The sequence below is a fragment of the Pezoporus wallicus genome, unplaced genomic scaffold, assembly GCF_028554395.1.
Source record: "Pezoporus wallicus isolate ANWC-B61680 ecotype Strahan unplaced genomic scaffold, APGP_CSIRO_Pwel_v1 contig_14128, whole genome shotgun sequence".
NCBI lineage: Eukaryota > Metazoa > Chordata > Aves > Psittaciformes > Psittacidae > Pezoporus > Pezoporus wallicus.
In genome coordinates this window covers 127748-155747 of record NW_026635507.1, presented here as the reverse complement: position 1 = coordinate 155747, position 28000 = coordinate 127748, and the positions used below count along the sequence as shown (strand labels likewise).

The 28000-nt window shown below is 59.7% G+C and overlaps 3 protein-coding genes across 3 annotated transcripts; 1 reads left to right on the top strand and 2 right to left on the bottom strand.

The window, feature by feature from the left end:
- Positions 1 to 14: 14 nt before the first annotated feature.
- On the bottom strand, positions 15 to 9829 carry PSMD13 (proteasome 26S subunit, non-ATPase 13). Its single transcript, XM_057396651.1, is given in 15 exon segments — positions 15 to 595; positions 1243 to 1359; positions 2737 to 2817; positions 3615 to 3677; positions 4108 to 4233; positions 4312 to 4391; positions 4817 to 4988; positions 5795 to 5881; positions 6124 to 6167; positions 6524 to 6579; positions 6655 to 6689; positions 8065 to 8143; positions 9399 to 9550; positions 9553 to 9784; positions 9786 to 9829. Coding segments are annotated over 15 exon segments (1464 nt in total). The 3' UTR covers positions 15 to 499.
- A 134-nt stretch (positions 9830 to 9963) lies between these two features.
- SIRT3 (sirtuin 3) lies at positions 9964 to 14960 on the top strand. The gene is made up of 7 exons (XM_057396652.1): positions 9964 to 10005; positions 10511 to 10708; positions 11365 to 11597; positions 11748 to 11848; positions 12018 to 12179; positions 12492 to 12701; positions 14887 to 14960. Exons 2-7 carry the CDS (start codon positions 10629 to 10631, stop codon positions 14905 to 14907), a joined length of 807 nt encoding a protein of 268 aa, XP_057252635.1. The 5' UTR covers positions 9964 to 10005; positions 10511 to 10628; the 3' UTR covers positions 14908 to 14960.
- A 2158-nt stretch (positions 14961 to 17118) lies between these two features.
- On the bottom strand, positions 17119 to 27650 carry RIC8A (RIC8 guanine nucleotide exchange factor A). Its single transcript, XM_057396650.1, has 10 exons — positions 27498 to 27650; positions 24956 to 25003; positions 22490 to 23104; positions 21785 to 21879; positions 20827 to 20977; positions 20098 to 20193; positions 19697 to 19841; positions 18420 to 18564; positions 17997 to 18116; positions 17119 to 17518 (listed from the first exon to the last, which is right to left on the bottom strand). Exons 1-10 carry the CDS (start codon positions 27579 to 27581, stop codon positions 17398 to 17400), a joined length of 1620 nt encoding a protein of 539 aa, XP_057252633.1. The 5' UTR covers positions 27582 to 27650; the 3' UTR covers positions 17119 to 17397.
- Between the last annotated feature and the right edge of the window lie 350 nt (positions 27651 to 28000).

Sequence of the window (28000 nt, the reverse complement as noted above, 5' to 3'; positions counted from 1 at the left end):
CACTGCACGGGAACCCCTCTGGTGGAGCAAACTCCCTCTGCCGCAGGGAGGAGGGCTGCAGGACGGGTGGGAGCAGGGGGCTGGATTCAGGCTGCCGTGGGCAGGGGGCAGCTGTGCCCTCCTAAGGCCAGTACCACCACCTAACACCAGGTACAACGTCAGGCACCGCTCCAGCTCCTGTGAAGGAGCTGCTGCTGCCCCTCACCCAGCAAACAGCCTCTGCTGCTGACAGGCACCAGCACCCATCCTCCCACAGCAGTGTGACGAATGAACCCCTGTCCCGGAGCAGGATGGGACCCCCAGGGCAGTGCCACCCATGTGAGTGATCAGGGAAATCTCACTTCCAAGCACCAAAGGCTCACACAGCAAAAGGCCACTTACTCCTCCCAACAAGCCTCAAGAGCTGCTCCCCCCCTCTCCCCCCCCCAGTATAATGCAGTTCAGTCAGTGGTGAGTGCTGCTGGCACCAGGAGCAGCAGGATTCCCTCTCCCGGGGGCTCTATGTCAGGATGTCATGGGCTTGGTGCTCCACCAGCATCTCCATGCTCCTCACGTCCGTGCACCAGAACTCCAGGCGGTCTTTCATTCCTTTGATCTGCAAGGCAAGCCCACAGCAACCTCAGCCCCTCAGCCACTGCAAGCACCAATGTCCACTTCAAGGACAAACACCTGAGATCCCAAACTGCCATGTGTCTAGGAAAGATGCTCCTGGACATCTTACACCATTGGCACAGCAATGGTGGAAGTTAAAAGGGAAGGCACAGAAGGGACTGTTTGCATCCAGTGCTCCACGCACTGATGTGTTGGGGTTTTGAGGGGAAGGCCCCCTACATGGTCTCCCAAAACGTTGAGGATGCACCTGAGACACTCAGCACCATCTTTACCACCCTCAACCTCTCTTGCCACCCACAACCCTGACACTCCAGGACCGGTTCATGCATTGAGGCCCCAAGCACCACCCGGATGTCTGCATCCTTCTGGAAAACAGTCCCAGCACTTGTGCTCCATGGTGCTCTGCATGGCTCTCAGAAGTGTCACTGCCTCCTGCTTAGTGCAACACACACAACACGCCACACACACAGGGTAAAGGCTGAAGGAGCAATGGAAAAAGGAATGGGGAAAAGCTGATCCCTTTCCTCCCACCCTCAGCATCCTCAAGAGCACCAAGGAACCCAGTGACCCCTCCCAGCTCTCCCAGTCACCCCACCCACCACACACCAGTTGTGCCTTTGCGTCCAGTACCTGCTGTAAGTCCAGCACACGTGGCTGCACCCACGTCATGTGCACCCTCTTGTCCACTTCATCGATGCTGCCCTTCACCAAGCCCACCGAGAGCGCCTTCATCACCAGCAGCTCCACCTGAAACCAGCACAGAGAACTCCAGGAAACAACTGGGAACCAGTTTGCTCTCCCAGAGGAGCAAACCCCCGAACCTGCTCTGCCTTTGGAGGCGTTCACCACGCACAGCAAAGCCAAGAGCTGCTCACACCCCTCCTCCTGCCTGCAGGCTCAGCGGTAACTACACAGCAGCTCCTTTTCCCTCTGAGCAGTTTCACTTTCTTTCCTCTGAGATCCAGGAAGAACGAGGGAACTGGGAACAGTCAACATGGATTTAGCAGGGGTGGGATGTACCCAGCCAACGTGGTGGCCTTTCAAAGTTAAACAGCTTCCTCAGTGGTCAGTGCTGGAGGTGCCCTGCGCCTTTCCTTTAGCAAGACCTTCTACCGCATCCTTGCTGATGCCCTGGTGAGCTACAGAACAGACAGGAGGAGCACGAGAGCAGCAGCAAACCTCCTGACCCACCCACCCCAAGGGTTGTGGTTGAGGCCTGAAGCTGAGCAGGCAGCTGGCCCCGAGCAGTGCTCCTTTGGGAGCAGCACCAGCTCTGGCACAACTGAGGTGAATGTGCTGGAAACGAGAGCTACCGACTGCAGTAACTCTCGTTAGACTGCGCTAACACAAAGCACGGCGAGGGTGAGGAGTCCTGCAACAACCCCAGGCAGCAGCACAGAGGGGGCTATGTGGGGTATTCTCCAAATATACTCAAAGTGGCCTCTGCGGGGAAGGAGCAGAGTCTGGGGTCAGCAGGAGCCACAAAGGGGAACCATGTCCTGGTGACTCCGCTCGGCACTTGCTGCATCACTGCGTCAGTTCTGCACCACCCCTTCCAGTGCAGGGGGACACTGCAGGACTGCGGAGAGCCCAGCCAAGGGCCACCAAGGCCCTGAGACTGTGAAGCATTTGTTCAGCCTGGGTGAGAGGCTGCCTGAGGGCACCTCACCACAGCTCTCCAGCACCCAGTAACACGGAAGATAGGAGGAACTGTTCTCACAGGGACACAGAGTAAAGGACAGGGCACAGGAGGATTTGCTTCAGCTCAGATCCCACCTGGGTAACAGCAGGGAGCTCTTCACCATGAGAGAAATTAAACACGGGTGCTGGAAACACTCAAAGCAGGCAGGGCCCTGCACAGCCTAACCCAGAGGCCTCTTCCAGAGCAGGGGGGAAGAGACGACCCCAGAGCTCTCCTGCAGCTGAGCACCAGGACTGGGGATCCTCAGAAATGCATCAGCCGAGAACCAGGAGCACCAAAGCAGCCACCCCCTTGGTAAAGAGCTCTCCAAAGGCACAGGAGCAGGGAGCACATTTCCAACTGGAGCTCGCCCACGGGAGCAGCTCCATCCGGACCCCCGCGGGCTCCACAAGCGCCACGCTGGTGTCTGCGGCGCAGCTCACCTCGTTCACGGTGACTTTGGCACTCCTGGCTATCTCCTCGAAGGTGAGCTGCCTGTGGTTGGCCGGACGCGTGAAGGTCATCTGCAGGCAAGCAAACAGACAACGAGTGATAACCCAGCCCCGTGCTGCCCTGCTCTGCTTGCCCCAGCTCTGCACTGCCCACCTTTAACCAGGATGCTGCAAGGGCAAACACTGATGTGGGCAGAGAGGAGCAGCACCGCTGCCTCCTGCACACACACACACACACACACACACACCCTGCTGGGGCAGCCACCCAGCCCCAGGACACACAGAGCACATCAGCCAGGGCTGAAACACCTCAGCACAATCGGGTCCCTCAGGTAACGCAGGACCTTTGGGTTCACATCACACCCCAGAAGTGGAATGTGCACACATATTGATACATGGGGGTGCACAAACACATATTATCCTTCAGATAACTCAATACTGAGTTTTGGAAGATCCAGGGCCAGGGAGGCAAAGTGACAGGAAAAAGAGTTTGAAACTGTTTGGGAATGAAGATTTTCAGTGTGTTTTAGAAACCCTTGTTTCTGGAACACACTCTCAGAGTTACCCTTCAGGTACCACCCTCAAGGCACAAAGCTTGCTCCTTCCTTCCCACCTCCACACCCTGCTGAAGCTCACCCCCCGGGACTCCCAATAAGCAGTGCACAAGGCAGCAGCCTCTCCCCAGCACCACTTGCCTTCTGGCACCATCTACAGGCAACCTTGGCAGCCAGCTACTGAAACCCAGGAGCTCCTGTGGGACGGGTGAAGGAGCTCAGCGGGGAACAGACTGTTTCACCCCCACCAAGCGGCAGCTGGAGCAGCCCCTTCCCATCTGCCACATGTGTAACAGGCCCCAGCTCCTGGCTCACCTCCATTAGACATAAGAGCTGAATCTTCTGCAGCAGCAACGCTTCGTTTGCAGCCAGATCTGGCTGGAAGGGGATGGAACGGAACAAGTAAAGTCATCATTACTTTGACACAAGCTAACCTGTGAACTACAGCTGTGTCAGCGAGGTCTGGTACAGCCAGTGCAGTTAGCACCCAACACCGCACTCCTCAAGCTTCCCAGGACACAAGGGACAGCCACTATCTCACACTGGAAGCAGTTCAATACTGGGAGTGAATGGCGTTATGGAAATGACATCAGGGATTATCTTCCTCTGCAGGACCACATGATGGGATCAACCAAGCATAGAGGGAAGCCAAAACCGACCACCACACATCAGGGTGAAAGAAGCATCACTGTGCTGTGCTTGAAACCACACCAGTGATCAGAATTCTTCAGGAATTCTGCCCGTGAAGATCCAGTGTCCCTCTGTAATCCAGAGCCCAGGCCTGCAGCCCTGGAACAGCCCCACTCACCTGCTGGCCCCACGCTGACTTCAGGGCCTGGAAGGTCTCCACGTTCCCGCTGTTGAAGGCATAGAGGGTGTCAATGAGCCACTGCCGGTCCGTGCTCCTCAGCGACTCCAGGACAGGGTGCATGAGCTGCAGCACAGGCAGGATGGTGTCAGTGGGGTAAAACCAGCTCCTGAGAGCAGCTGAAGTGGGGCAGCAGGAACTCACCAGCTCCCCAAAGTTGTAAACTCCTTCTCCCAAGAGCCCGGCCAGCCCCAGGGTAAAGGCTCTCTCCTGCTGCTCTGATACTGGGAGGAAAAAACACAAAGCAACAAGTGGATGGAGTGTGGATGAAGCAGCACCTGGGCCCCCAGCAGGCAAACTCAGCCTCCTCTCTGTGCCTGTATTAAATCACCCCCAGCCTCCTCCTCCCCAGGCCTGAAGCTCAGCCTGCAGCAGCCACAGCCGCGGCACAGAAGAGCCACTCTTTGAATCTATAGTGAGGACCTGGGGAACTAGAACAAACTCTTCTGGTGGGGGCACTTCCTCGCCCCCGCCACCTCAGTGCAGGTCAGGAGCACAATCCTACTCAGCCAATTCCTCTTTGTAGCTAACCCCTGGCCTCAGTACAGCCAGTTCAAACACACTGAGAAAGCGCCAGTGCCTTCCCTTAGACTGGAGGGATAAAGCAAAGAGCGAAAGCTGGGGCTCCTGTGGGCAGAGGAGGAGTTACCGGGCAGGTCCTTGACGTCGATGCAGCCCAGGAACCGCAGAGCATCCTTGTAGTAAGAGGCGTGGTTCCCGATGGTCTGGTAGTACTTGCTGGAGAGGTCGTAGAAGCGGCTGTGAACCGAGGTCACCCCGGGGAGGTTGTTCAGCATCTCCTCCACCTCCTCAATGGTCTCCTGCAGGAGGGTGAAGACCTGGCTGTGACAGGTGAAGGTCCCCTCACACCCCCCCCCTCCCAGCCTTCTAGATCACTGTGTAAGGGCTACAGCAGCCTCGTGTGGGCCACAAGCAACAGCCCCGTGGTAGTAAAGAGGGAGCTGAGGGCACAGCCACTGCACAGCACTAAAGAGAAAGCTTCAGCGCCCTCCTCTTACACAGGAGTTGGGTAAAACCACAACCCAACCCAAACCCAAACCTCCCAGAACACGACCCTGCAGCTGTACCTGCATGTACAGACATGCTTCACATGTACTCACCCCCACCAAACCTGTGCTTGCTCTGAGCAACTTAAAGCTGCACTGCCTGAAAACTCATCTCAGGTTTCAGAGAGGGCTCTAAACAAAGCCAAGAGATGAAACCTCAACGTGCTTAGCACAGGAAAGGATGCACCAGTCCACGGTCAGCAGCTCACCAGCAAGCAGCAACACTGCTGAAGGCATGAGAGCCTCCAAGCTGCAAGCTGGAACAGGTCAAGGTGTTTGTCCTCCCCAGTGGTACACATCGATGCTGCAGTGACCAGCAATAAGCACAGCACCTCAAATGCTGTGTCAGAACCTCACTGGAACCTCAGAACTCCGGCCAGAAGCACTCTATGTGCTTTTACATGGCCTGCAAGATGAAAGGCAGAAGTGCAGCTCCTCCTGGCAACCCCAGGAGCTGCGAATCTATCATCATCTCTCGAAGACCAAAGCCCAGCCGCAGGCCCGGCCACGCTGTGGTGTCACCGCCCCAAACCACCCAAGCACCAGAGCCTCCCCCTCACCTTGGTGACCTGGAGGTCTCCAATGTTGAGCTTCAGGGCCCCAATGGCTGTTTTACACAGGATGACAGCTTCATCGCTGCTCTTCACCTGCACGGCACACACACGTGCTCAGAGCTGCCACCAGTCCTGCAGCCAAGGGGCCAGGCTGCATCAGCCCAGGCTCTGCTGCATCTGGTAACGTGCTCCTGCACTGCACCACAGAGCTGCCATGGCATCCTCCAGCACAGGTTTAACACACACACATCCTCCTCCCTCAGCTGCACCACAAATGCCCACATGGAAAATGATCCCTGCAAGTGAACTGCCAGAAAGAGCAGCTGCAAACATACCTTTTCCCGAGTCTTTTCCAGGAAAGTAAGGGCCACGTTGGGATCTGAAGTAGAGGGGAAAAGCAGCAATATCAGGAATTCCTGCTGGAACTAAACCCCAGCCTACAAATACTGGACTCATGAAGACTGGAAGGTGTTTTCTACAGTTTACTGCTCCCTGCAGCCCGGGCTTGCTGCTCACCAGCCTTTCCTCCAGCAAAGAGCAGACCTGCTACTCCACGTAGCAGCAATTACACTTTCTGAGGTGATGTCCTCCCCTTTCAATACACCAGCAGGACAACAGGCTAATGCTGAAGGTTTAGCTGCTGCTATTAACCAGTTAATGGCTGTTACTATTAACTGGTAACTTCACAGGTACCCGTTCTCACAAGCACTGTGAGCAGGAGGTGAGGACGCTTACCTGTCATCTGCCTGACCACATGGAGAATGATCTCCACCAGGGACAAGGGGTTCACCCTGGAACACAAAGCTCACTGTCAGAGCGCTGTCCGGCAGCAGAAGGTGCCTGAGGGCTCCAGCAAACAAACTCACCTGTGCTCGAACTCGCTGATGAAGTTCTCATAGAGCTGCAGGCACAAAGACACCAACAGTCAGGGCAAGAGGGCCCTTCAGGCCCCCTCCAACACCCACTTCCACTGCGCTCCATTTTCCCAACAAAGCAGAGAGCATCCAACGGGGATGTGCGCTCTGTACAGACCCCAGGAGCCAAAACCTGCTCACTGCAGCCAGTTCTGTCCCTGCAGCCTCCTCCTGCTTGCAGGGAGAGGTCCAGGACTCACCACATCCAGCACCTCCTGCTCTAGGCTGGCCCCTGCTGTACCACAGGCACAGGGCTAAGGCTTTCCCAGCGCTCCCTGCATGCATTCCAGAGAGGCTCTAAAGACCCTTGGCTCTTTGTCATGGAAATAACTACCTCCTGGGAAACCAAATTTCAACCCAAGCCCACAAAGCCCGTGACTCCTTGTAGCACCCAGACCAGATGTGACGGTGCTGAGCAAGTTCTTACAGCCTTGTAGCACCCAGACCAGATGTGACCGTGCTGAGCAAGTTCTTACAGCCTTGTAGCACCCAGACCAGATGTGACCGTGCTGAGCGAGTTCTTACGGCCTTGTAGCACCCAGACCAGATGTGACCGTGCTGAGCGAGTTCTTACGGCCTTGTAGCACCCAGACCAGATGTGACCGTGCTGAGCAAGTTCTTACAGCCTTGTAGCACCCAGACCAGATGTGACGGTGCTGAGCGAGTTCTTACGGCCTTGTAGCACCCAGACCAGATGTGACGGTGCTGAGCGAGTTCTTACGGCCTTGTAGCACCCAGACCAGATGTGACCGTGCTGAGCGAGTTCTTACGGCCTTGTAGCACCCAGACCAGATGTGACTGTGCTGAGCGAGTTCTTACGGCCTTGTAGCACCCAGACCAGATGTGACTGTGCTGAGCACCCAGACCAGATGTGACTGTGCTGAGCGAGTTCTTACGGCCTTGTAGCACCCAGACCAGATGTGACTGTGCTGAGCGAGTTCTTACGGCCTTGTAGCACCCAGACCAGATGTGACTGTGCTGAGCAAGTTCTTATGGCCATGAATGTAAGAAGCTCCCAAGGGGTGGAACAACCTCTGAAACACCCAAAGCATTCGAGACCCCCCCCAACCCATCCCCACGTGTGGCTGCAAACCCCTTGCAACAAAAGGGGAAGAAAAAGGCTCCTCCTGCAACCCCCCCTCCCCCAAAACCCCTCCAGTGAATGAGATTTCGGAACAGTTTGAAGCCTCTGACACTGACACCTTCAACCCCGGGCAATCGCCACTGCCCCCGCGTCCTGCAGGCTCCCACCCAGGAGCCGGCACTGCCCCAGCCCGGCGGGCCTGGCACAGCCCGGTTCACCAGGCCGGCACCACTGCCGTTGGCCTTCGCTACGGCCACACAGGAGCAGCGCAGGCTCACCTTGATGAGTCCATCCCCTTGGGCGAAGCAGGGGTCCTGCACGAAGTCCAGGACCTGCAGAGTCAGCTGGTGCCAGAGCCTTCAGAAATGGGAACCACCCCTGAGCTCGGGCCCTGCACCGGCTCCGCGCCCCACACCCAACATTCCCGTCCCGACATTCCCATCTCAGCATCCCTGTCCTGACATTCCCATCTCAACATCCCATCCCGACATTCCCACACCCGACATTCCCATCCCAACATTCCCATCCCGACGTTCCCATCCCGGCATCCCCATCCCAACATTCCCACACCTGACATTCCCATCCCAACATTCCCGTCCCGACATTCCCATCCCGGCATCCCTGTCCTGATATCCCCATCCCAACATCCCTGTCCCAACATTCCCAGCTCAACATCCCATCCTGACATTCCCATCCTGACATCCCTGTCCCGACATTCCCATCCCGACATTCCCACACCCGACATCCCCATCCTGACATCCCCATCCCGACATTCCCACGCTCTACATTCCCATCCCGACATCCCCATCCTGACATTCCCGCACCCAACATTCTCACATCCAACATCCCCATCCCGACATCCCCATCCCGACATTCCCACACCCGACATCCCCATCCCGACATTCCCACACCCGACATCCCCATCCCGACATCCCCGTCCCGACATTCCCACACTCTACGTTCCCATCCCGACATCCCCGTCCCCCGCACCCGACATTCCCACACCCAACATCCCCATCCCGACATCCCCGTCCCGACATTCCCACACCCGACATCCCCATCCCAACATCCCCGTCCCGACATCCCCATCCCGACATTCCCACACTCTACGTTCCCATCCCGACATTCCCGCACCCAACATTCCCGCACCCGACATTCCCACACCCAACATCCCCATCCCGACATCCCCGTCCCGACATTCCCGCACCCGACATTCCCACACCCAACATCCCCATCCCGACATCCCCATCCCAACATCCCCGTCCCGACATCCCCATCCCGACATTCCCACACTCTACGTTCCCATCCCGACATTCCCGCACCCGACATCCCCGTCCCGACATTCCCGCACCCGACATTCCCACACCCAACATCCCCATCCCGACATCCCCGTCCCGACACCCCCGCCCCGCCGTTACCCACGCGGACAAAGCCCGAACGCTCCCCGCTGGCACAGCCCCCCCCCCCCCCCCCCCCCCCCCGAGGGCACGACCCGGGGGTGAGGCGGACACAGCCCCCGCCGCTCAAGCTCCCCCCCGGGAGCGCTCTTCAGCCCCCGGCCCGCTGGGCCCCGCCGAGGCCCCGGTGCGGCGGCAGCTCCGGCCCCGCTCACTTCTTGTTGTAGAGCTCCTCGAGGCGGTGCCACACCGCGGCCTGCCCCGGGCCCGCGCTCTGGCTCTGGCTCTGCTGCAGGAAGCCCGGCACGTCCCTCATGGCGATGGCGATGATGGCGGCGGCACCGACACCGGCCTCAGCCTCGGCCCCGGCGCGACCGCGCTCCGGACCTGCACACTCACTTCCGGCCCGCGCGGGGCACGCCGGGTACCGTAGGGCTCCGCGGTGACACCCCCCCCCGCACCGCGGTAACCATGGCAACGCATCACGCACCCCGGTCCGCGCCCCCCGCCCCATCGGGACCCCCCGAATCCCCCGCACCGGCTCCGAGCGGGGCCCGCGGTGGGGCCGGGCCGGGCCGGGAGGCGGCGGCGGCCCCGCGCTGCTCCTCGGGGCACTGCGGTAGCGCGGGGCGGGGAGCGCGGCCATGGAGCGCGGGGCGCGGCGGGGGCTGCTGGCGGCCGGTGAGAGCGGGGGGTGCGGGGGGGGTGCGGGGGAACGCGGGGTCCCCCCCTCACCGGTTCTTCCCTTGCAGCCTGGCGGAGCCTGCGGGAGCGCGGCCCGGCCCGGATCCCGCTCAGCGCCGCGGGCCCCGCCGCTCGCAGGTACCGGGGGCCGGGGGCCGCGCCGGGCCCGAGGTGAGGCAGCCCCGGGGGAGCCGCATCCACCGGGGGACACCGGGGGCTGCAGCGGGCAATGGGGCAGCGCCGCGGTCCCGGCGGCTCCCGCCTGGGGCTTCCCCCGCCTGCCCCTGCCCCGTCGGTTCAGCCCCGGTTACCGGCGGCTCCCCTGGCACCGGGCATGGGGAACAGGTGAAGATGCCGCCGGTAACCGGGGCAGCGCTGTCCCCGGTGGCAGCATCGCCCTGCGGGAACCGCTGGAACTCAGCTCTGCCCCCCCCGAGCAGCGCAAATCAACCTGGGAGCCCCAGCGCGGCTGCTCCGCAGCCCCGTGCCCACCCCGCTCCCGGGTACTGGGCATGGATTTGGGATCCGCATAGAGCGCAATGGCAATACCGGCCCCGGGGCTGGGGTGGACGGACGGAAGGGCCAGGGCAGTTCCCGGCTGAGCCGCTGCCAGCCCGGGCTCTGCTTCACCCTGTTCCCGCAGGATCCCAGGGATAAGGCTCCTCTCCCTGTCTGCGGCCGCCGGAGCCGTCCTGGGGCTGGGCCGGTGGGGAGATGACGGAGGGAAGCAGCAGCTCACCCTGCGGGATGTGGCAGAGCTCATGCGGAAGAGGGAATGTCACCGGGTGGTGGTGATGGCTGGAGCTGGGATCAGCACCCCCAGCGGCATCCCGGACTTCAGGTTCCACCTCCATTAATTCCCTCACCAGTGCTGGGAGAGCCAAGACCTCTGCTTGGTGCTGGTCCCTGCCACTCTCTGCCCCTTGTTTTGCTTTTCTGTGCCAGGCTGGGCACAGGAGTCCCCAGTCCTGCTGCTCCTCCTTTTCCAGCCAGGTGTGGGGCCATGCCTTGGCCCAGGTCTTCAGGATGGTTAAGTCCCAGAATCCCAGCCTGGTTTGGCTTGAAGGGACCTTAAAGCTCCTCCAGCTCCAACCGCTGCCACGGGCAGGGACCCCTTCCACTGGAGCAGCTTGCTCCAAGCCCCTGAACACTGCCAGGGATGGGGCAGCCACAGCTTCTCTGGGCACCCTGTGCCAGCGCCTCAGCACCCTCCCAGGGAAGAGCTTCTGCCTAAGAGCTCATCTCAGTCTCCCCTCTGGCAGGTTCAAGCCATTCCCCTTGGCCTGTCCCTGCAGGCCCTTGTCTCAAGCCCCTCTCCAGCTTTCCTGCAGCCCCTTTAGGCACTGGAGCTGCTCTGAGGTCTCCCCTTCAGGAGCCTTCTCTTCTCCAGGCTGACCCAGCCCAGCTCTCTCGGCCTGGCCCCAGAGCAGAGCACATCCACCGCTGGCACTGGGTCATCCCTTCTGCCCCTGACTCCAGCCCCTCTCCCCTCTGCAGGTCCCCGGGGAGCGGGCTCTACAGTAACCTGGAGCAGTACAACATCCCCTACCCCGAGGCCATCTTTGAACTCGCCTATTTCTTTACCAACCCCAAGCCCTTTTTCACTCTGGCCAAGGAGCTCTACCCCGGCAACTACAGACCCAACTACGCCCACTACTTCCTGAGGCTGCTGCACGACAAGGGGCTGCTCCTGCGCCTCTACACCCAGAACATCGATGGGCTGGAGCGGGGTGAGCTCTCCCTTCCCCATTGCTCAGCAGCAGCAGGCAGGGAAGGGGTGAGGGTGGGAAGCAGAGCAGGAGGCAGGGCTGGGACAGGCCCAGTGGAATTCCTGGTTTCACCCTGTGCTGAGCTGCTCCTTTCGCCTGTGCCGTGCCCAGTTGCTGGGATCCCTCCCGACAGGCTGGTGGAAGCCCACGGCACCTTTGCCACTGCCTCTTGCACCGTGTGTCGAAGGAACTTCCCAGGAGAGGACTTCAGGGTGAGTGCTCGCAGATGGGCATCACCACAGCTCAATGCAAGGAGGGAGAGGAGGAGGAGGAGAACCTTGGTGGGCTGTGACTGCCCTCAGGCCCAGGGGCTTGATGGAGGGGCTGAGGCTTGGGGCTGTGGTGGCTCTGCCCCTGGCTGTGGGTTCACTCTCGCTGCAGGGGGACGTGATGGCGGACAGGGTCCCTCGCTGCCCCGTCTGCACCGGGGTCATCAAGCCTGACATCGTGTTCTTCGGTGAGGAGCTCCCGCAGCGCTTCCTCCTGCACGTGGCCGACTTCCCCATGGCTGACCTGCTCTTCGTCATTGGAACATCCCTGGAGGTCTGCGGCCCAGGGGGACACGAAGGGCCTGGCGGGACCTGGAGGAGAGGGGCTTAGAGGAGAAGGGAAGAAGCGGGGTTATGGAGGTAGAATTTGAGGTGGCAGGAGAGAAAGGGGGTGCCTGCACCCGAGACCCTCTGGAAACGCCCAGTGCTCTGTGAAAGCAGAGCGAGAGCTGAGCTTTGTGGTACCCGAGGGAAGGCCCCTGCTGGCACCCACAGTGGGGACCGGTTCCACGCAGCGCTCACAGCTCGGGGTGGGGTGAATTCGTGCCCTCAGTGGGTGATGCTCTCCCTGCCCCTCCGCTTGCAGGTGGAGCCCTTTGCCAGCCTGGCCGGGGCCGTGCGTGGCTCTGTTCCCCGGGTGCTCATCAACAGAGACCTCGTGGGCCCCTTTGCGTGGCAGCAGCGCCACAACGATGTGGCCCAGCTCGGGGACGTGGTCCGCGGGGTGCAGGCGCTGGTGGAGCTGCTGGGCTGGAGCCGGGAGCTGCAGGCGCTCATCCAGAAGGAGAAGGAAAAGGTGGGAAGGGCTCAGAGCTGCATCTCCCTCCCTGCCTCCCTCAGCCTCTTCCTTGCTCGGGCTGGAGTTGTGCCGGGGGAGCAGGTTTGTGTTGCAGGGGCTGCACTTGCTCCACAGACACTGCCCGGCCTGCAGCCTGCACTCACAGGGCCCCAAAGAGGTGCAGAAAGGTTAAAAAGCAACAAGAGGCCCCAAACCCAACCCCAGGGCTGCTTCGCAGGGAGGGTGAGCACGTGGCTGGGTGTTGCAGTGGTCCAGGAGGGAAGGATGCAGGGGTCCAGGAGGGGAGGACGCAGGGGTCCAGGAGGGGAGGACGCAGGGGTCCAGCAGGGGAGGACGCAGGGGTCCAGCAGGGAAGGATGCAGGGGTCCAGGAGGGGAGGAGTCCAGCAGGGGATGATGCAGGGGTCCAGCAGGGGAGGGGTCCAGCAGGGGAGGACGCAGGGGTCCAGCAGGGGAGGGGTCCAGCAGGGGAGGGGTCCAGCAGAGGACGCAGGGGTCCAGCAGGGGAGGGGTCCAGCAGGGGAGGACGCAGGGGTCCAGCAGGGGAGGGGTCCAGCAGGGGAGGACGCAGGGGTCCAGCAGGGGAGGGGTCCAGCAGGGGAGGGGTCCAGCAGGGGAGGACGCAGGGGTCCAGCAGGGGAGGGGTCCAGCAGGGGAGGACGCAGGGGTCCAGCAGGGGAGGGGTCCAGCAGGGGAGGACGCAGGGGTCCAGCAGGGGAGGGGAGGGGTCCAGGAGGGGAGGATGCAGGGGTCCAGCAGGGGAGGGGTCCAGCAGGGGAGGATGCAGGGGTCCAGCAGGGGAGGGGTCCAGGAGGGGAGGACGCAGGGGTCCAGCAGGGAAGGATGCAGGGGTCCAGCAGGGGAGGGGTCCAGGAGGGGAGGACACAGGGGTCCAGCAGGGGAGGGGTCCAGGAGGGGAAGACGCAGGGGTCCAGCAGGGAAGGATGCACCAGCCTCAGGTGAAACAGGGAGAGCAGGGGAAGGGCCAGGCTCTAGGCTGGGTAGGAGCACGCTGGGGCTTCTCCAAGCCATGACCCACTTGGGTGCTGCAGAGGTTTCCATTGGTTTCCTCTGGGTGTTGGCTTGTTCCCAAAGGCACCAACAGAGCTCTGCAGGTGAAGGTGCAGCTCCTGAGCTGGAGGTGGCTGGCGAGAACATCCCCCATCCCCTGTGTGGGGAACAGCAGGACTCAGCACCAGAGACAGCAAACAGGGGTGCTCTTGAGGCAGTGCCTGCTGTGGAAAGCTCCAGCAGCCTGAGCTGCTGCTCTGGGCTGGGTTTAAGCTGCTTTTTCCCTGGCCAGGAGGCTGTGACACTGCTGATGGCAAACGAACATGAAGTTACTGAGCTAGTAACCGCAGTGCAGCTTCCCTCTACCTGTACATTCATTCCATTGCTTTGGTTCCATTTCTAGTGGGTTTTCTGGTCACTGGAGAAATAACAGCAGTAACAAAGGGAGGCTCCAATGGTGCTGTGTGAGACTGGACAAGGTGCAGTGGTGCCAGCCAGGCCAGAGGGTGCTCACTCCACCCCGCAGCATGTTTGTTAACTAGATTTTTCCCCAGTGATAATTTAGTTCTCTTTTTATCCCGTTGATCCTTTATTTCCCTGTGCCCCCATTCCTACATCTGGGATCTGAGGTCTTCAAGAGTAAGAAATGACACGAGAGCAAGATCTTAATGATCCCAAGTTTAGTGCTAGGGGTGATGACTGCATTGCTTTAGGGCTGCTGGGAAGATCCTTCCACATTTGGCATCAAACACTTTCTAGGCTTCTTTGAAGCAGCAGTTGTAGCTCCTGGGCTGGGCCAGCCTCCACTTATGCACGTGGGCACAGCGCTGCTGCCTGCTCCCTGCAGTGAGAAGCCAGTTGTACTTCACAAATGCACCTTCCCTGTGCGACTTCAACCCAGGACAAAACCTGGCTTCAAGATTCCAAGCCAGCGCTCAGGTTGTCCTTACCTGCAGCACACGCTGGGGTTGGGATGCGCAGGAAGGGTCAGGCTTTTGCTTTCCACTACAAACCATTCTGCAGCGTGCTAGGCCAGCCCTTGGTTTAGATCCCGGGGGATGAAGTGATGCCAATGGGGTAAAGCACAAACCCCAGGCTGCTCCTCCCGGTGGGGATTGGTGCTGACGGGAGCTGGAAGGGCCCAGCCGACGCTGTGGTTGCTCTGCTTTTAGCTGGATGCCAAGTTCAAGTAGGAGCTGCTGCAGAGGGCCGGGCGCTGGGCAGAGGAGCCGCGGTGACACCAGCACGGGCAGAGCAGGCGGTCCTGGTGGAGCCATGGCAGAGGCCACCAGCGCAGCAGTGCCGGAGCAGAGCCCATGAAGGTTTCCCTACCTGAGACACCGGAGCAGGCACCGAGCGCTGCTCCCTCCTCATCTGGCACCACTGAGGGACACTTAACCTCTCCCATGGCTCCGGCTGCCACGCCACCAGCCCAGCACAGCTCCAGCACGGACCGCACCAGCACGCCCCAGGACCTGCACGTCAGAGGAGGCTCGAGCACCCAGCTGCTGCCTGGGGCTCCCTCTTCCCGAGCCATCCAACCTCAGGGCCCCTCACAGGGTTTGGGCTCTCAGGGAGCAAGAGCTGGAAGCGCTGTGAGGGTCAGGCCTGAGGGCAGGAGCACCTGGAGCGAAGTCTTCCAGCTCCCCCCAGGGCAGAGCATCTCCACCTTCAGCAGCTCCTCCTCAGACCCGGTCTGCAGTCCTCAGGTGCCAGCTCTGCAGGCTCATTGTTCAGATGCAGCCTCTGCTCATAGGGACAAGCTGCCCCGGGGCCTGGTCACTGCAGCCACCTCAAGCTGCTGTTTGGAATCAGTGCAATGTTAACCATTTAGTAATAAACGAGTTTCATTCTTCTGCCGCTCTCACCCGAGGGGTTTCTGTAACCTCCCATCTCCTCAGTGGCACACACTGTCCCCAACACCGCTCCCTTCACTGCCCCTTACCCTCCCTGTAAGCACCGTCCCAGGGAGAGGTGGGATCACAGCACCACGGTGATGTCCTGCTCATTCCCAAACGGGCCCAGCAGAGGTACCATGCATATCCCAGTGCAGCACCACATCCTTTTGGGACAGGAATTGGTCCTCAGCTCCATCTAAACCTGCCCTGGTGCAGCTTGAGGCCGTTTCCTCTTGTCCCATCCCTTGTTCCTTGGGAGCAGAGCCCAGCCCCTCCTGGCTCCATCCTCCTCTCAGGCACTTGTAGGCAGCCATCAGGTCCCCCCTGAGCCTTCTCTTCTCCACACTGAACCCCCAAGCTCCCTCAGCCCTTCCCCATCACACTTGGGCTCCAGGCCCTGCACCAGCTCCATTGCCCTTCTCTGGCCCCACCCCAATGAGAAGCTCAAGCGGTGCCCATTGCACAGGCAGAACCCAGCAGTGGAATCAACCATCAACTGCTCCAGAGCATCCGGCCAGGAGCTGAGCCACATCCTGTGAGCAACTCCGTGCCCAGCGCTTGAGCTGAGGCTGGCTCGCGACCCTCAAGCTTCAATGCTTGGTTTAATGGTGGGATGCTCCCCTGGGTTATACCTGGGGGTGGTGCAGGGACAGGTCCTGGCTCAGCCCCAGTTTAATGCTACACTTTCACCTCAGAGTGGCCAGAACAGAACCGCGTGCACAGAAAGAGCCAAAGAACATCCCTGACCTGCTCAGGCCATTGCGCCCCATGAACCACTGCCACGAGCTCGTTGTGGTTTCTTTATTCCAGCATCACTTCTGCATTCCTACTCGTGACAGGGAGTTGGGGAGCTCTGGGACGTGACACAGACTAAAAGGTTTCCTTTAAAATAGTTCTCTTTAAAAAGAAATAAAACCAACCAGAACAAGACAAACCTAAAGCCACAGCGGGGGGGACAGGACAGGCACCAGCCCCGGGTGTCCCTGGGGAAGCCAAGGCAGGCGAGGGCAGCCCACAGAGCACAGCCTGCCCTTTCCTTTGGGAAGCTCAGGATGGGGAAAGGCCCATGGCAGAGACTGAGCTGGGAGGCCACAGGAACACTGCACAGTGCCAGCCTGCTCCCGGCCAGCACGGGGGTGGGAACTGCATGGGAATGTTGGCAATGGGAATGCTGGAAGCTTCACACAGAGGCTTCACCTGCTCCCTGCACTGCACCCGCTGCAGCTGCCCTCACTCCTGCCACTCACACGTCCACACTGCTGATGTGCACAGACAGCACCACATGCACACAGAGCTGCCTGCAGGGCCATGGCTGCACCCACAGGCTGCCCCCCGGAACTGCTGGGAGCCACCACTCAGCCCCCCATTCCCAGCTGTGATGCCAGGGAGCAGCTCCCCCCCACCCCGGGCTGGCCACACTTTCCCATGCACACTGACAGGGCTGCACATGCACACAGTGCTCTGCAGGCTGCTGAACCCGGTGGTGGGACTAAGATCCTCCCCCAGCCCGTTCCTGCTGAATATCCTGCATTAAAAACATCCTACTGGGAAGTCCTGGAAAAGTTTGGAGTGGGGAATCCTCAAGGTGGAGCCAGGCCTCGGGCAGGAGGTGTGGAGCTGGGAAGAGGCAGGAGGTGCTCCTGTGAGGGGCTGTCGAGGGCTCCATGCTGGATCCAGACCCTGCAGGGAGGCTCCTGGACCAGCACCAGCCTCTGGTGCAGCACCAGCCCCGGAGCACTGGGGGGGCTCCCAGCTCAGCCCCGGAGCACTGGGGGGGCTCCCAGCTCAGTCCAGCCCCAGGTCCGAGTCGGACGAGGACCTGTCCTCAGCGGCGTCGCGCAGGGCGCTGTGCATGGGTGCCAGGCTGCCGCCGGGTGTGATGCCCATGGGCTGGATCACCTGCTCTCTGCAGCCAGGGACAGGGGAAAGGAAGCACCGGGCTGCAGCAGCCAGCATGGAAACGGACGTGGGCTACAGCAGAAACATGGGGCCTGCCCAAGGCAGCCCAGAACCACCCCAGGCCACCACCAAGAATCCCTTTTGAGAAGCAGGGGACAGCTCTGGCCATAAAGCCCCCAGCACGGTGAGGGGATGGCTGGGAGCACACGTGTTCCCTGCTCAGGGCCCTCAGAGCAGGCCCAGTGCTTGGAAGCACAGGCACATGGAGGGATTTCACAGTACAGCATTGTGCCAGGGGTGTGTGGGGCTGGGGATGCCTCCCTCTGCACCAGTGGGGCCCAGCTCAAGGAAGCATTTCCCCACGTATCTCCCGCTCCCCCTCACCTCCCTTCAGTCAGTGGGGGCCTTAGAAAGGCCTGTGGCAAATGCAGATCACAGCCACACGGGTGCTAATGCAGACACGAACAGACAGAGCTGTCTGGTACCTGGACAGTTTGTCAAACATGTTCACTAACTTCATGGCCTCATATTCCTTCTGCTCCTCAGTCATCCCTTCCATGGGGTTGGGCAGCTTCTCCTCGACTCGGCCCGTCACGGGGTTAATGCTGCAAGAAGAAGAGCAGGTTCAGGGCAGGGGAGGGGGAAAAGCAGAGCAGTGACCAAAGGGCTCTTTGAAGAGCTGGGTTCTACTGAGCAGAGGAGCACAGAGTCAAGACTGCCTGTAAGTGCTGCCAGTCCCCAGGGCTGGCACAGTGCAACGTGGTGCTTCTGCTTCCTGTGTCCTACACACAGTGCCTGTGGAAGGGCAGGACAAGGGAGATGGCAGAGAACAGATGAAGAGGGGGACAGAGCGGGAGTGGGAGGTGGTGTAGGAAAGGGGGGCTCTGGACAGGGAATAGGCTTCTTACTTGGGCTTTGCCTCTTTGTACTCCTCCGTGTCTGTGTCCTCATCTTCCGAGTACTCTCCCTCTTCCCGGCCCCCGGCCATGAGGCCTCGTGCTGCCAGCAGCCCCGCGGCATTCCCATAGCCCGTGTACTTCACAAACCGGGACACTGCGGGAGAGGGGAGACACCAACCCCCTGTGCTTCCCTCTGCTGCTGTCAATGGGGAGACACCAACCCCCTGTGCTTCCCTCTGCTGGTGTCAATGGGGAGACACCAACCCCCTGTGCTTCCCCCTGCTGCTGTCAATGGGGAGACACCAACCCCCTGTGCTTCCCTCTGCTGCTGTCAATGGGGAGACACCAACCCCCTGTGCTTCCCTCTGCTGCTGTCAATGGGGAGACACCAACCCCCTGTGCTTCCCTCTGCTGCTGTCAATGGGGAGACACCAACCCCCTGCGCTTCCCTCTGCTGCTGTCAATGGGGAGACACCAACCCCCTGTGCTTCCCTCTGCTGGTGCCAATGGGGAGACACCAACCCCCTGTGCTTCCCTCTGCTGCTGTCAATGGGGAGACACCAACCCCCTGTGCTTCCCTCTGCTGCTGTCAATGGGGAGACACCAACCCCCTGTGCTTCCCTCTGCTGCTGTCAATGGGGAGACACCAACCCCCTGTGCTCCCCTCTGCTGGTGTCAGTGGGGAGACACCAACCCCTGTGCTTCCCTCTGCTGCTGTCAATGGGGAGAGACCAACCCCCTGTGCTTCCCTCTGCTGGTGTCAGTGGGGAGACACCAACCCCCTGTGCTTCCCTCTGCTGCTGTCAATGGGGAGAGACCAACCCCCTGTGCTTCCCTCTGCTGGTGTCAGTGGGGAGACACCAACCCCCTGTGCTTCCCTCTGCTGCTGTCAATGGGGAGACACCAACCCCCCTGTGCTTTCCTCCTGCTCCTGCCCATCTGCCCCTGTGTGTGCCCCAACAGCAAGACTGGAGCAGGGCCACGGAGACCTGGAGATGCCAACACTCCTTTGGGCTCTGCCATGGAACAGGCTCCCACTTTGCCCCAGGAAGGGCAGTACAACACCCATGGGTGAGAGTCTGAACAGGGTGGTGGGGTGCCCTCCAGCACAGCTCTTCACTCACCGCTGGCATGAGACACAGCAGCTCCTCCCCACAGCGCCCCGGGATGCTTTCAACTTCCTCCTACTCGGTGTACCCGGCCCACGGGAACAGAGGTTCCCACTGGATGCAGAGGGTCGCCCACCCCACGCTCCCTGTCCCAGGGCAGCCCCTGCCTGCGCTCACCGCTCTCCTTGCAGAGCACGAAGAGGAACTCTGCGGCGCAGTGCTTCACGTCCGTGTCGATGTGGGTCATGAGCCGCACCAGCTTGTTCCGCAGCGCGTTCCCCACCTCCGGCCGGTTCCTCACGTCCCGCAGCGGAGGCAGCACCTGTGGGGCCGTGGGGAAGGGGATCAGTGGGGCTGGAGCAGGTCAGGAGGGGACAACGCACATGTGGTCAGCCCCAACGAGCAATGCACAGAGACGTGGACAAAACACTGCGGGTATCAAAGTCCTCAACCCCCCCAGACCAGAGCCCAGCAGAGACACGGGGCCCTGTTGGGAGGGTGGCAGTGACCAGGTGTGTTCCCTGGACCCTCTCTCCTGGGAGCAGCATCCCTCAGCTGGTGCCTGAGCCTCAGCGCACCTTGGCCTTCAGGAACTTCCTGGTCTGGCGGTGGACACGGGCGCTCTCCGTCAGCAGGTTCAGCACTGGGGTCAGGCTCTCCTTCAGCTTGTGTCCCTGCAGAGGCACCACAAAACCAGCACCACATGAGACACACTGAGCTCAGCCCCTCTGGCTTGCGGCAGAGAACGTGAGTGCAGACATCAGGGAAAGAGTTGGACATCAAAGCTCCCAGCCTCTGCCGCAGCAGTTTCAGTGCTCCACCACTCCCAAACCCACGGCTTTCTGAGCCCTGCTCCATAGCACAGCAGCTTCCAGCTGCTAGAAATACTTGTGGGGCATCCAGAGTGGAGAAGTGCAGTGGCAAAACGTGAAGGCCCTTTGGAAGGACTCCAGAGGCTGAAACCACAGCCGGCTTGAAACCAACACAAACCGAGGCTTCAGAAGCTGCTCACCAGGTCGCTACTGAGCTGAGTGAAACAGAACCCATTTCCCACCACGCAGCTAATCCCCTACTGCTCAACCAGCCTCACTGCCCCCAGCCCACCAACTGGTGACACAGCCACTTTGTCGGTCAACAGACACTGGTTTAGCCCCACCAGCCCCAAGTTTGGCCTCCGTTAAAAGCTGCCCCTTCCATAAAGGGCTGTCTCCAAGCCCCCCGTGTGCTGTGGGGCCTTCCCGGGCTGCAGGCAGGGTGCCCTACAGTGAGCTGCTGCAAGCGAGCAGGGAAGCAGCCTCACAACTCACCCTGTCCAGGCGGCGCTCCAGGAAGTCCAGCAGGATGCTGACCGCATCCATGTTGACACCCATGTACTCCAGGGAGCCGGGCCGCACTTTGGGGGTGAGGAGCACATCCAGACACTTGAGGGGCAGGTTGCCCAGCAGGTTAACCGTGTGGCTGGGCAAGGAAGGGAGGAGAGAACACAGTCATGGGGCTTTGCTCACGGAAGTCCCTCAGCTCTCCAGAGATGGAGGCTCATCGCTAACTTCCAGCGGTGAGGGGACCCTGAGATCCAAGCTGCCTCTGGACGGCACCCCAGGCTCCTCACACCACTGAGAGGGGATAAATTAAACTGCTTTTGGGGTCACAACTATGTTCTGGGAGTCTAAAGAGACTTTGCTGACAGCTGAGAAACCATGGATCCTGACACGGAGGCCAAGCAGGTCTTTCTCCAGGGCCTCCTGCTGTATCACTATCATTCCTTCTCACCCCAATAGCCATTCAGTGCGTTGCTTGGGATTCCTGACTGAGGGCAGTGTCACCAGCTCAGCGCTGACACCCCGGGCCAGGAGGCCAGGAATGCTCAGTGATGTGCCCCAGGCAACTCCTCAGCCTGGCTTAAGGGACTGACACACCACAGGCTCTAATCAAAGCACCAAACATCTGCCCTGGCAAAGGCCACAAGTGGTGGCACTTGAGCAGGTCGGAGGCAGGGGATGGAAGGGGATGGAACACAGTCCTCGGGCAGGCTGGGAGAACACAACACACTCCTCTTTGTGGTGGCAGCACAGACAAGGTGTCTGCAGGAAGGACAGGGCTAGTCCACCAGGCTGGACCAAAGGTACCCGCTCTGGTGTCTGACCTGCTCATCACAGTCACCTCAGCAATCGCCACACAAGCAGAGGATGCTAAAGCCAAAGTCAGGCAGGATCTGCCTTAGCAGACCTGTTGCTAGTGAGATGGTGACCAAGTGCTCTAACAGACCTGTGGAACTCCTCTGTCCTGTCCTCTCCATCAGCAGAGATCATGAGGCAGTGACGCAGGAGGGCCCCCAGGTGCCGGTACAAAGCAGCATCCTCCTGCCCCCAAACAGAGAATGGAAACTTGCATCAGGAAAGGGATCCTCCACATCCCAGAGCCTGCCCTGAGCCCACAGCCCCATCCAGCAGCCTGCAACTGACTGCAGGGTGGCTCAAGTGAAAGCAGCCTCCAGTTCTCCTCTCAGGACAATTCACAGATTCCCTGCTGCCCTATACCTTTCCCCTCGCTCTGGGACACTGAGCCAAAGGCTGGAAGTGGCCCCAAACCAGCCCCATGGGTTAGCCAGAGGTGTTCTCCATCACATCCTCCCTTGACCTGGTCCAGAAAGTGAAGGAGCACCAGGCCAGGCTCAGAAGTCAGTTACTGGGGTGTCTGCTCTGCCCTTGTGCAGTGAACAGTGTCATTAAGAAGGGAAACACCCAGCTTGTAAAGTGCAATGCTCTGGAAGTCTGACGTGTCACTAATGCACTGGACAGAGGCAGTGCCCAAGGGAGGAAGCTCTGACACACGAGGCTCCTGCCACCCCTCTGTGTCCCAGGGGCTGCACGAGGGCCAGTTTGTAACAGAGGACACGCAAGTGAGGAGAAAGGCAGCAGTGAAAGCCAGCCTGGAGACTGGCACGTGTACGGGGGAACACCAGGGACTTACCTCATCCACCTCCCTCTTGCTGGAGTCGAAGGTGATGTTGAAGAGCACTTTGAGGATCTCCATGGCGCGCTCCGTCTCCTGCCGAGGCAAAGGTGGGAGAAGCCCCTCCTCGGCGGCAACTTCGTAGGGGTCCATCCACTTCACACCCAGGGTGAGTTCCAGGGTATCCGCCATGAGGCTGACGCCCCGCAGCTCCTGGGCCAGCTGCTGGCGCGTGTCCACCCGCAGCGCCGTCAGCAGGAACAGCAGCCGCAGGTCGAAGAACTTCACCTCGTGGGGAAGGCTCCTCTCGTTGTAGAGCTTGATGCGCCCGGCCAGGCCCACCACGAGCCGCGCCTCGGCCGCCAGCGCCTGCGCCCGCGGGCTGCTGAACACCACGTTGCAGAGACACTTGAGGGACTCCAGGATCACGTCCAAGTCGGGGACCTCCCGGATGAGCTCCTCGGAGTAAGCGATGCCCGCGTGCCTGGAGAGGGTCCGCAGCCCGTCCTTGGTGGTGAAGGGCTCCAGGCAGGACTTGTCGCGGGACAGGATGCGGATGCTCTCCAGGCAGGTGACCTGGCAGGACGGCTGCAGCTCTCTCTCCAGGAACCTGATCAGCAGCTGGGCCATTTTCTGTGCCGTTGGGAACAAGGAACCAAGGAATGCCTCGTGCTCTGCCATTGACAGGGCTCCCCGCACCCTGTAACACTGCCCTGGGAGATAGGAGCATCATCTAGAGATGGGCCTGCTGACGGCGCTGGTTCAGGGGTGCACCCAGCAAGTGCTTGGCTCTGGCATCTGATCCTGGCCCAGTTCAAGCAAGAAACAAAGAGTGGCTGGGAGAGAGTATGAGATGTAAGGGGGGAGGATGAAGAGACAACTGCTACTACCCCATATTGCAGCCTCACCCAGGGTAATGGGGTTTACTTGACAGCTGCATTAAGCAAAGAGGACAGAGCAAAAGCATCCCTTAAGGCTTCACTAACAACCAACTCAACAGCAGCCCTCCGCTCCCACCCAGAGCCTTCAGGTTAGGGAGGCATCTGCTCTGGGTGCTCCAGAAACAGACTGACAAGGCTGAGAGATGCATCAGAAATCACCAAGGGAGGGGAATGGACCTAAGTGAGGTGAGAGCAGCATGTGATGCCCTCAGAAAGGAGGTGATAAGACCTCGGGAGATTCAAATAAGCATTATCTCAGTGCTGTCTGCAGACCTACTAGCCCAGATCCTCTGCAGGGACAGGCTGGCAGAGCTCCACTAACACGGATTCACAAGAGCAGAGAATCAAACCCTCGTGGGTAACAGCACCGTGCGTGCCAGCGAGCGAGGCACGAGGAGGAGCAAAGGGAACTCCACACACCGGGCACAGCCTGACCTGAGCCACGTGTAGCAACACTTCATGTTACACCAGGCACCCACTGCACTGACACCGACACCCTGGTGAGGTCAGGTCTCCCTGCATCTCTAACAACACCAGAGCATGTGTCTTTCCGTGCACAGCACTAGGGGGAACGAACTCAAGATCACAACAAGATTTGTCACTGCCTTAACACAGCCCCAGCTGGATGTGGTGATGATAAAAGGACCGAGGGAAGGAATGAATTTTAGACTCAGGTTAAAGAGATCTTGGAGAGTGTTCCCAAGGCTAAACCCTTCCAAGAACCGAGCACCAGGAGCTACATGGTGATGCTCCATCTGTGCTTCACGACTTACACCACAAAAGTGGAGCACCCCAAGGCTGTGTGACTGTGACTGTCCCTGCCCAAGCAGCCGGACAAGCAGGGCAGAGAGCTCAGATCCTGGGACATCTGGTCCTGTGCATCTGGCTGTACCTGGAAAAGCTGCACCCTGCATCAGCTGACAGAGGGGTCCTGTGCTCCACCCTGGCTGCATGGTCCATACTTGCTGTGCTAACACAGGCACTGGCACAACCAACCAATGGGCTGGACCAGATGGAAAATAATCCAGGCTCTGTCAGGAAAAACTGACTTATCGATGCAGAGAAGGCCATCAGCCATGTGCAGCCACACACAGGTCTGCCCTGGCAAGAGCAGAAATGAACAGGCAGGAGAGCTTCCTTCCACTGAGGGCCAGATTACAGCAGCTCAAAGCATCTGTTAATAGAGAGCCTCAGCCAAAGCCTGCAGCTGCCTCACATAACCCCTCTGGAGCCCTGCACGCTGCTGTGGCCTTGGCCTGGCAGAGCCATGCCACAGAGGATCACACCCATGGCTGGGACTGCATGTCTGCAGGACACAGAGGGCTTGCTGATGCTGGAAGGATGCTGACCTTCATCCTAAACCACCACCTACTGATGGGAACAGCCAGGCAGATGCTCTGAGCACCCCATTCCCTCACCAAGCTAATGAAAACACTCCTTTCTTTCCCCAAGGAGCTGCCAGCACCAAACCTGCTGCACAGGAGTACCAACAGCAGCACATTCACACACCCAGCCAGAGGAAGACAGCAAAGCCTGTGCGCACCTTCCTCTCTTCCCGCTCCTCATCGTCAAAGGTGAAGCACTGAGATTTCTGTGAGGGAGAACAACACCATGGAAAACAAACAGCAGGTTAGAAACGCACAAACCCATGGCCCTGGGCAGGGCAGGTCTGAAACCAAACTCCCCCAAAGCAAGCACCCCCTCAAGAGCAGCCCCCAGCAGAGGCAGGGAATCAGTGCTCGGAGAACCTCCGTCTGTGAGACAGAAGAGAACCAGATAGCCCAGGCACTGGAGGAAAGAGGATTCAGAAATCAGAATTCCAGCCTAGTTTGGCTTGGAAGGGACCCTAAAGCTCCTCCAGCTCCACCCCCTGCCACAGGCAGGGACCCCTTCCACTGGAGCAGCTTGCTCCAAGCCCCTGTGTCCAACCTGCCCTTGAACACTGCCAGGGATGGGGCAGCCACAGCTTCTCTGGGCACCCTGTGCCAGCGCCTCAGCACCCTCACAGGGAAGAGCTTCTTATCCCATAACAGCCACAGTTCTCTGCTCCGTGACACCACCGAGCTGTGCCTACACAATTCTCCCCTTGACATTTACTGTTCCTCCTCCTGACCAACAGAAAGCACTTCTTGTTACCTGCAAACAGACCCCTGGGGGGAGGTCCCATTCTTTAAGCACAAGAGACCTGATCTCTCCACCTCCAGCAGACCACTTTCCTTGACCAGCTCCCACCTTTGACTGACACCACTCATCCCTGTGGAGCTGCTCAGGGGCAGGGATCACCACAACCAGGCATCCTCACGCCCTGCATTTATTCTCTCTTGAGGGATGGCAACTCCAGGGTATCCCATCCAGGGTCTCAAGGACTGAGCTCATCTCCCACTGTATTTACCACATTATATGAGCTGCCCATTGCCTTCCTCCAGCCCAGGACTGGCTGCTCGGGGCTTTGGAGATCCCAGGTGCCCCCTGACTCCCTCATTCCACAAGTGCAGTCTCTCCTGCCACCTTTTTAATGCGCTGCCAATGCCTGGCTGCTTAACAGCGGAAGATCCAGTGTGCAGCTTAACCGTGCCCCAGCACCAAGGTCCTAGGGATGGCTTTGGTCCTGCCAGCCTAGACCAAACCGTGGTGGATAACACAACACCAACAGGCTGCTGCAGAGCCTTCAGCCTTCACAGGGTGCCCTCTCCTGCTGCCCCTCACTCTGAGGAACTGGGGGTCCAGTCCTGGAGCTGATGTGCTCTGCAGGCAACCAGGGCACTTGTGCTCTCCCACTGCACCCTCTTGGCACGCTCCTGTAGCCCCATTCGTGTCTATTTTGCATACTTGTGGCTTTGCTTTAGCTGTAGTTTACTCCTGGCAATGACTGACTGAGCCTGCAACAGTGAATTCAAACGTATCCCACAAGGAGGGTGCAGCACCGTTGACTGCAGTAAAAATGAGGCAAGGAGATTGCTCAGTTCATCTGCAGCATCACAGCCCCCTCTGATTGCTCCCGACAGCCCAGCAGAACCACTGCCACCCTCACAGCTTCCTACACTGCAGCACCAGCAAAGGACAACAGAAAAACCCATATCTGGTACCTCAGGCTGGCCACACGCGGAACTCTGGCAGCACTTCCAGCTCCTCCAGCGTTACACCTGGAACAGGTGATGTTACTCCTATGGAGCAACATCCAGGAGGGACCTGCTCCTTCTCAGCCACATCTCCCCAGTTTCAAAGCCGGGAAGAGCCTCACTCTCCTCTTGCACACCCCTGCACAAGGCTCCCGGCTCTCCCCGCTGCTCCCCTCCTACTCGGGGTGGTGCAGGCTGAGTCAGGAGCTCTGCAGGGCCCCCCGCCCCGGTGGGAACCCTGAAGATTTCCCTGACAACCAGAGTCTATTTGTGATGGGATTTACCCCCACAGATCCCCCTGTGCCACTTTGAAGCTCAAAGTGCTTCCCCCTCTGCTTCCCTACTGTTCTTAGAACCACAGAATGGTTTGGGTTGGAAGGGACCTCAAAGCCCATCCAGCTCCAACCCCTGCCACGGGCAGGGACCCCTTCCACTGCAGCAGCTTCCTCCAAGCCCCTGTGTCCAGCCTGGCCTCGAACACTGCCAGGGATGGGGCAGTTTCCTGTTTTGATGTCCTCTACCCCCAGTTCAGAGCAGGCACCTGCACCCGGCTCCAGCAGCCCCATCCCTGCCCTCCTGTGATCTTTTACTTGCAAATCACAACAACCACTTCACCTGCAGCCTTCCCAGGCCCCAAAACTCATCTCAAAACCTTGCCTTAACATAAAGGCTTCTCCTGCTTGGTCTGCACCCAGATTTCCCTCCAGGTTTTACTTGATAGCTCAATAACAATAATTACAAGAATAACCCCTTTGCCCTTCTCCACCCTTTACTTGCAATACAGAAAGGAACCAAGAGAACGAGAGGCTGCTCAGCTGCTCCCCAACCAAACACCAGGCAACAGCCCATCCGCAGGGAAAACAGAAGCAGCCCGTCCATGTGCTGGCAGTAACACGCAGGCAGACGTGCTCCGCGGGGACCCATGGTCACAAACCCCACCGCAGGAGAGGCTGGGACCTCACTCACCTCCCGGTTGTAGACCTGAAGCACCTTGAGCACGGCGTCCTGCTCCCCGCTCTCCAGCGTGGCCACCACTGCCCTGAGCTCCATTATCTCCCTGGCTCAGCTCGGCTGGGCTCAGCTCAGCAGGAGGTGAACCGGGAGCTCCCCCGCTCCGGGTAACGGCAGCGCGGAAGGACCTGGATACACGGGAGCCGAGAGGAAGAAGGGTGGGGAAAGGACAAACGAGAGGGAAGCCGCAGGTGAGATTGCTCACGCTGCTGCATCCATACAGGCAGAGCAGATGGATAACCCAGGGCCACCAGCAGCCAGCTCCCTCCCTCACCCCTAATCCTCTTCTTTCTCTCTTTGCTTTTCAACGTTTAATGCATGCCCGGCCAGTAAAGCACCCGGGGAAAGCCTTTCCCCCCTCCCAGCCCGGGATTAACACAGAGCAGCTCCCTGAAATAGCTCTCTGCCCCCTCCTCCTCTGGCTGCCCTGATTCCTAGCGCTGCACAGGAGCAAGAAC

Excerpts from the sequence above, each read along its gene's own strand:
- RIC8A (XM_057396650.1), bottom strand. The coding sequence starts at position 27,581 with ATGGAGCTCAGGGCAGTGGTGGCCACGCTGGAGAGCGGGGAGCAGGAC. Across the intron at positions 18,565-19,696 it reads CGTGCTCTGCAAGGAGAGCG|TGTCCCGGTTTGTGAAGTAC; the intron begins GTGAGCGCAGGC and ends CCTCTCCCGCAG. Across the intron at positions 18,117-18,419 it reads TACAAAGAGGCAAAGCCCAA|CATTAACCCCGTGACGGGCC; the intron begins GTAAGAAGCCTA and ends TTCTTCTTGCAG.
- SIRT3 (XM_057396652.1), top strand. The coding sequence starts at position 10,629 with ATGCGGAAGAGGGAATGTCACCGGGTGGTGGTGATGGCTGGAGCTGGG. Across the intron at positions 10,709-11,364 it reads AGCGGCATCCCGGACTTCAG|GTCCCCGGGGAGCGGGCTCT; the intron begins GTTCCACCTCCA and ends TCCCCTCTGCAG. Across the intron at positions 12,180-12,491 it reads TCATTGGAACATCCCTGGAG|GTGGAGCCCTTTGCCAGCCT; the intron begins GTCTGCGGCCCA and ends CTCCGCTTGCAG.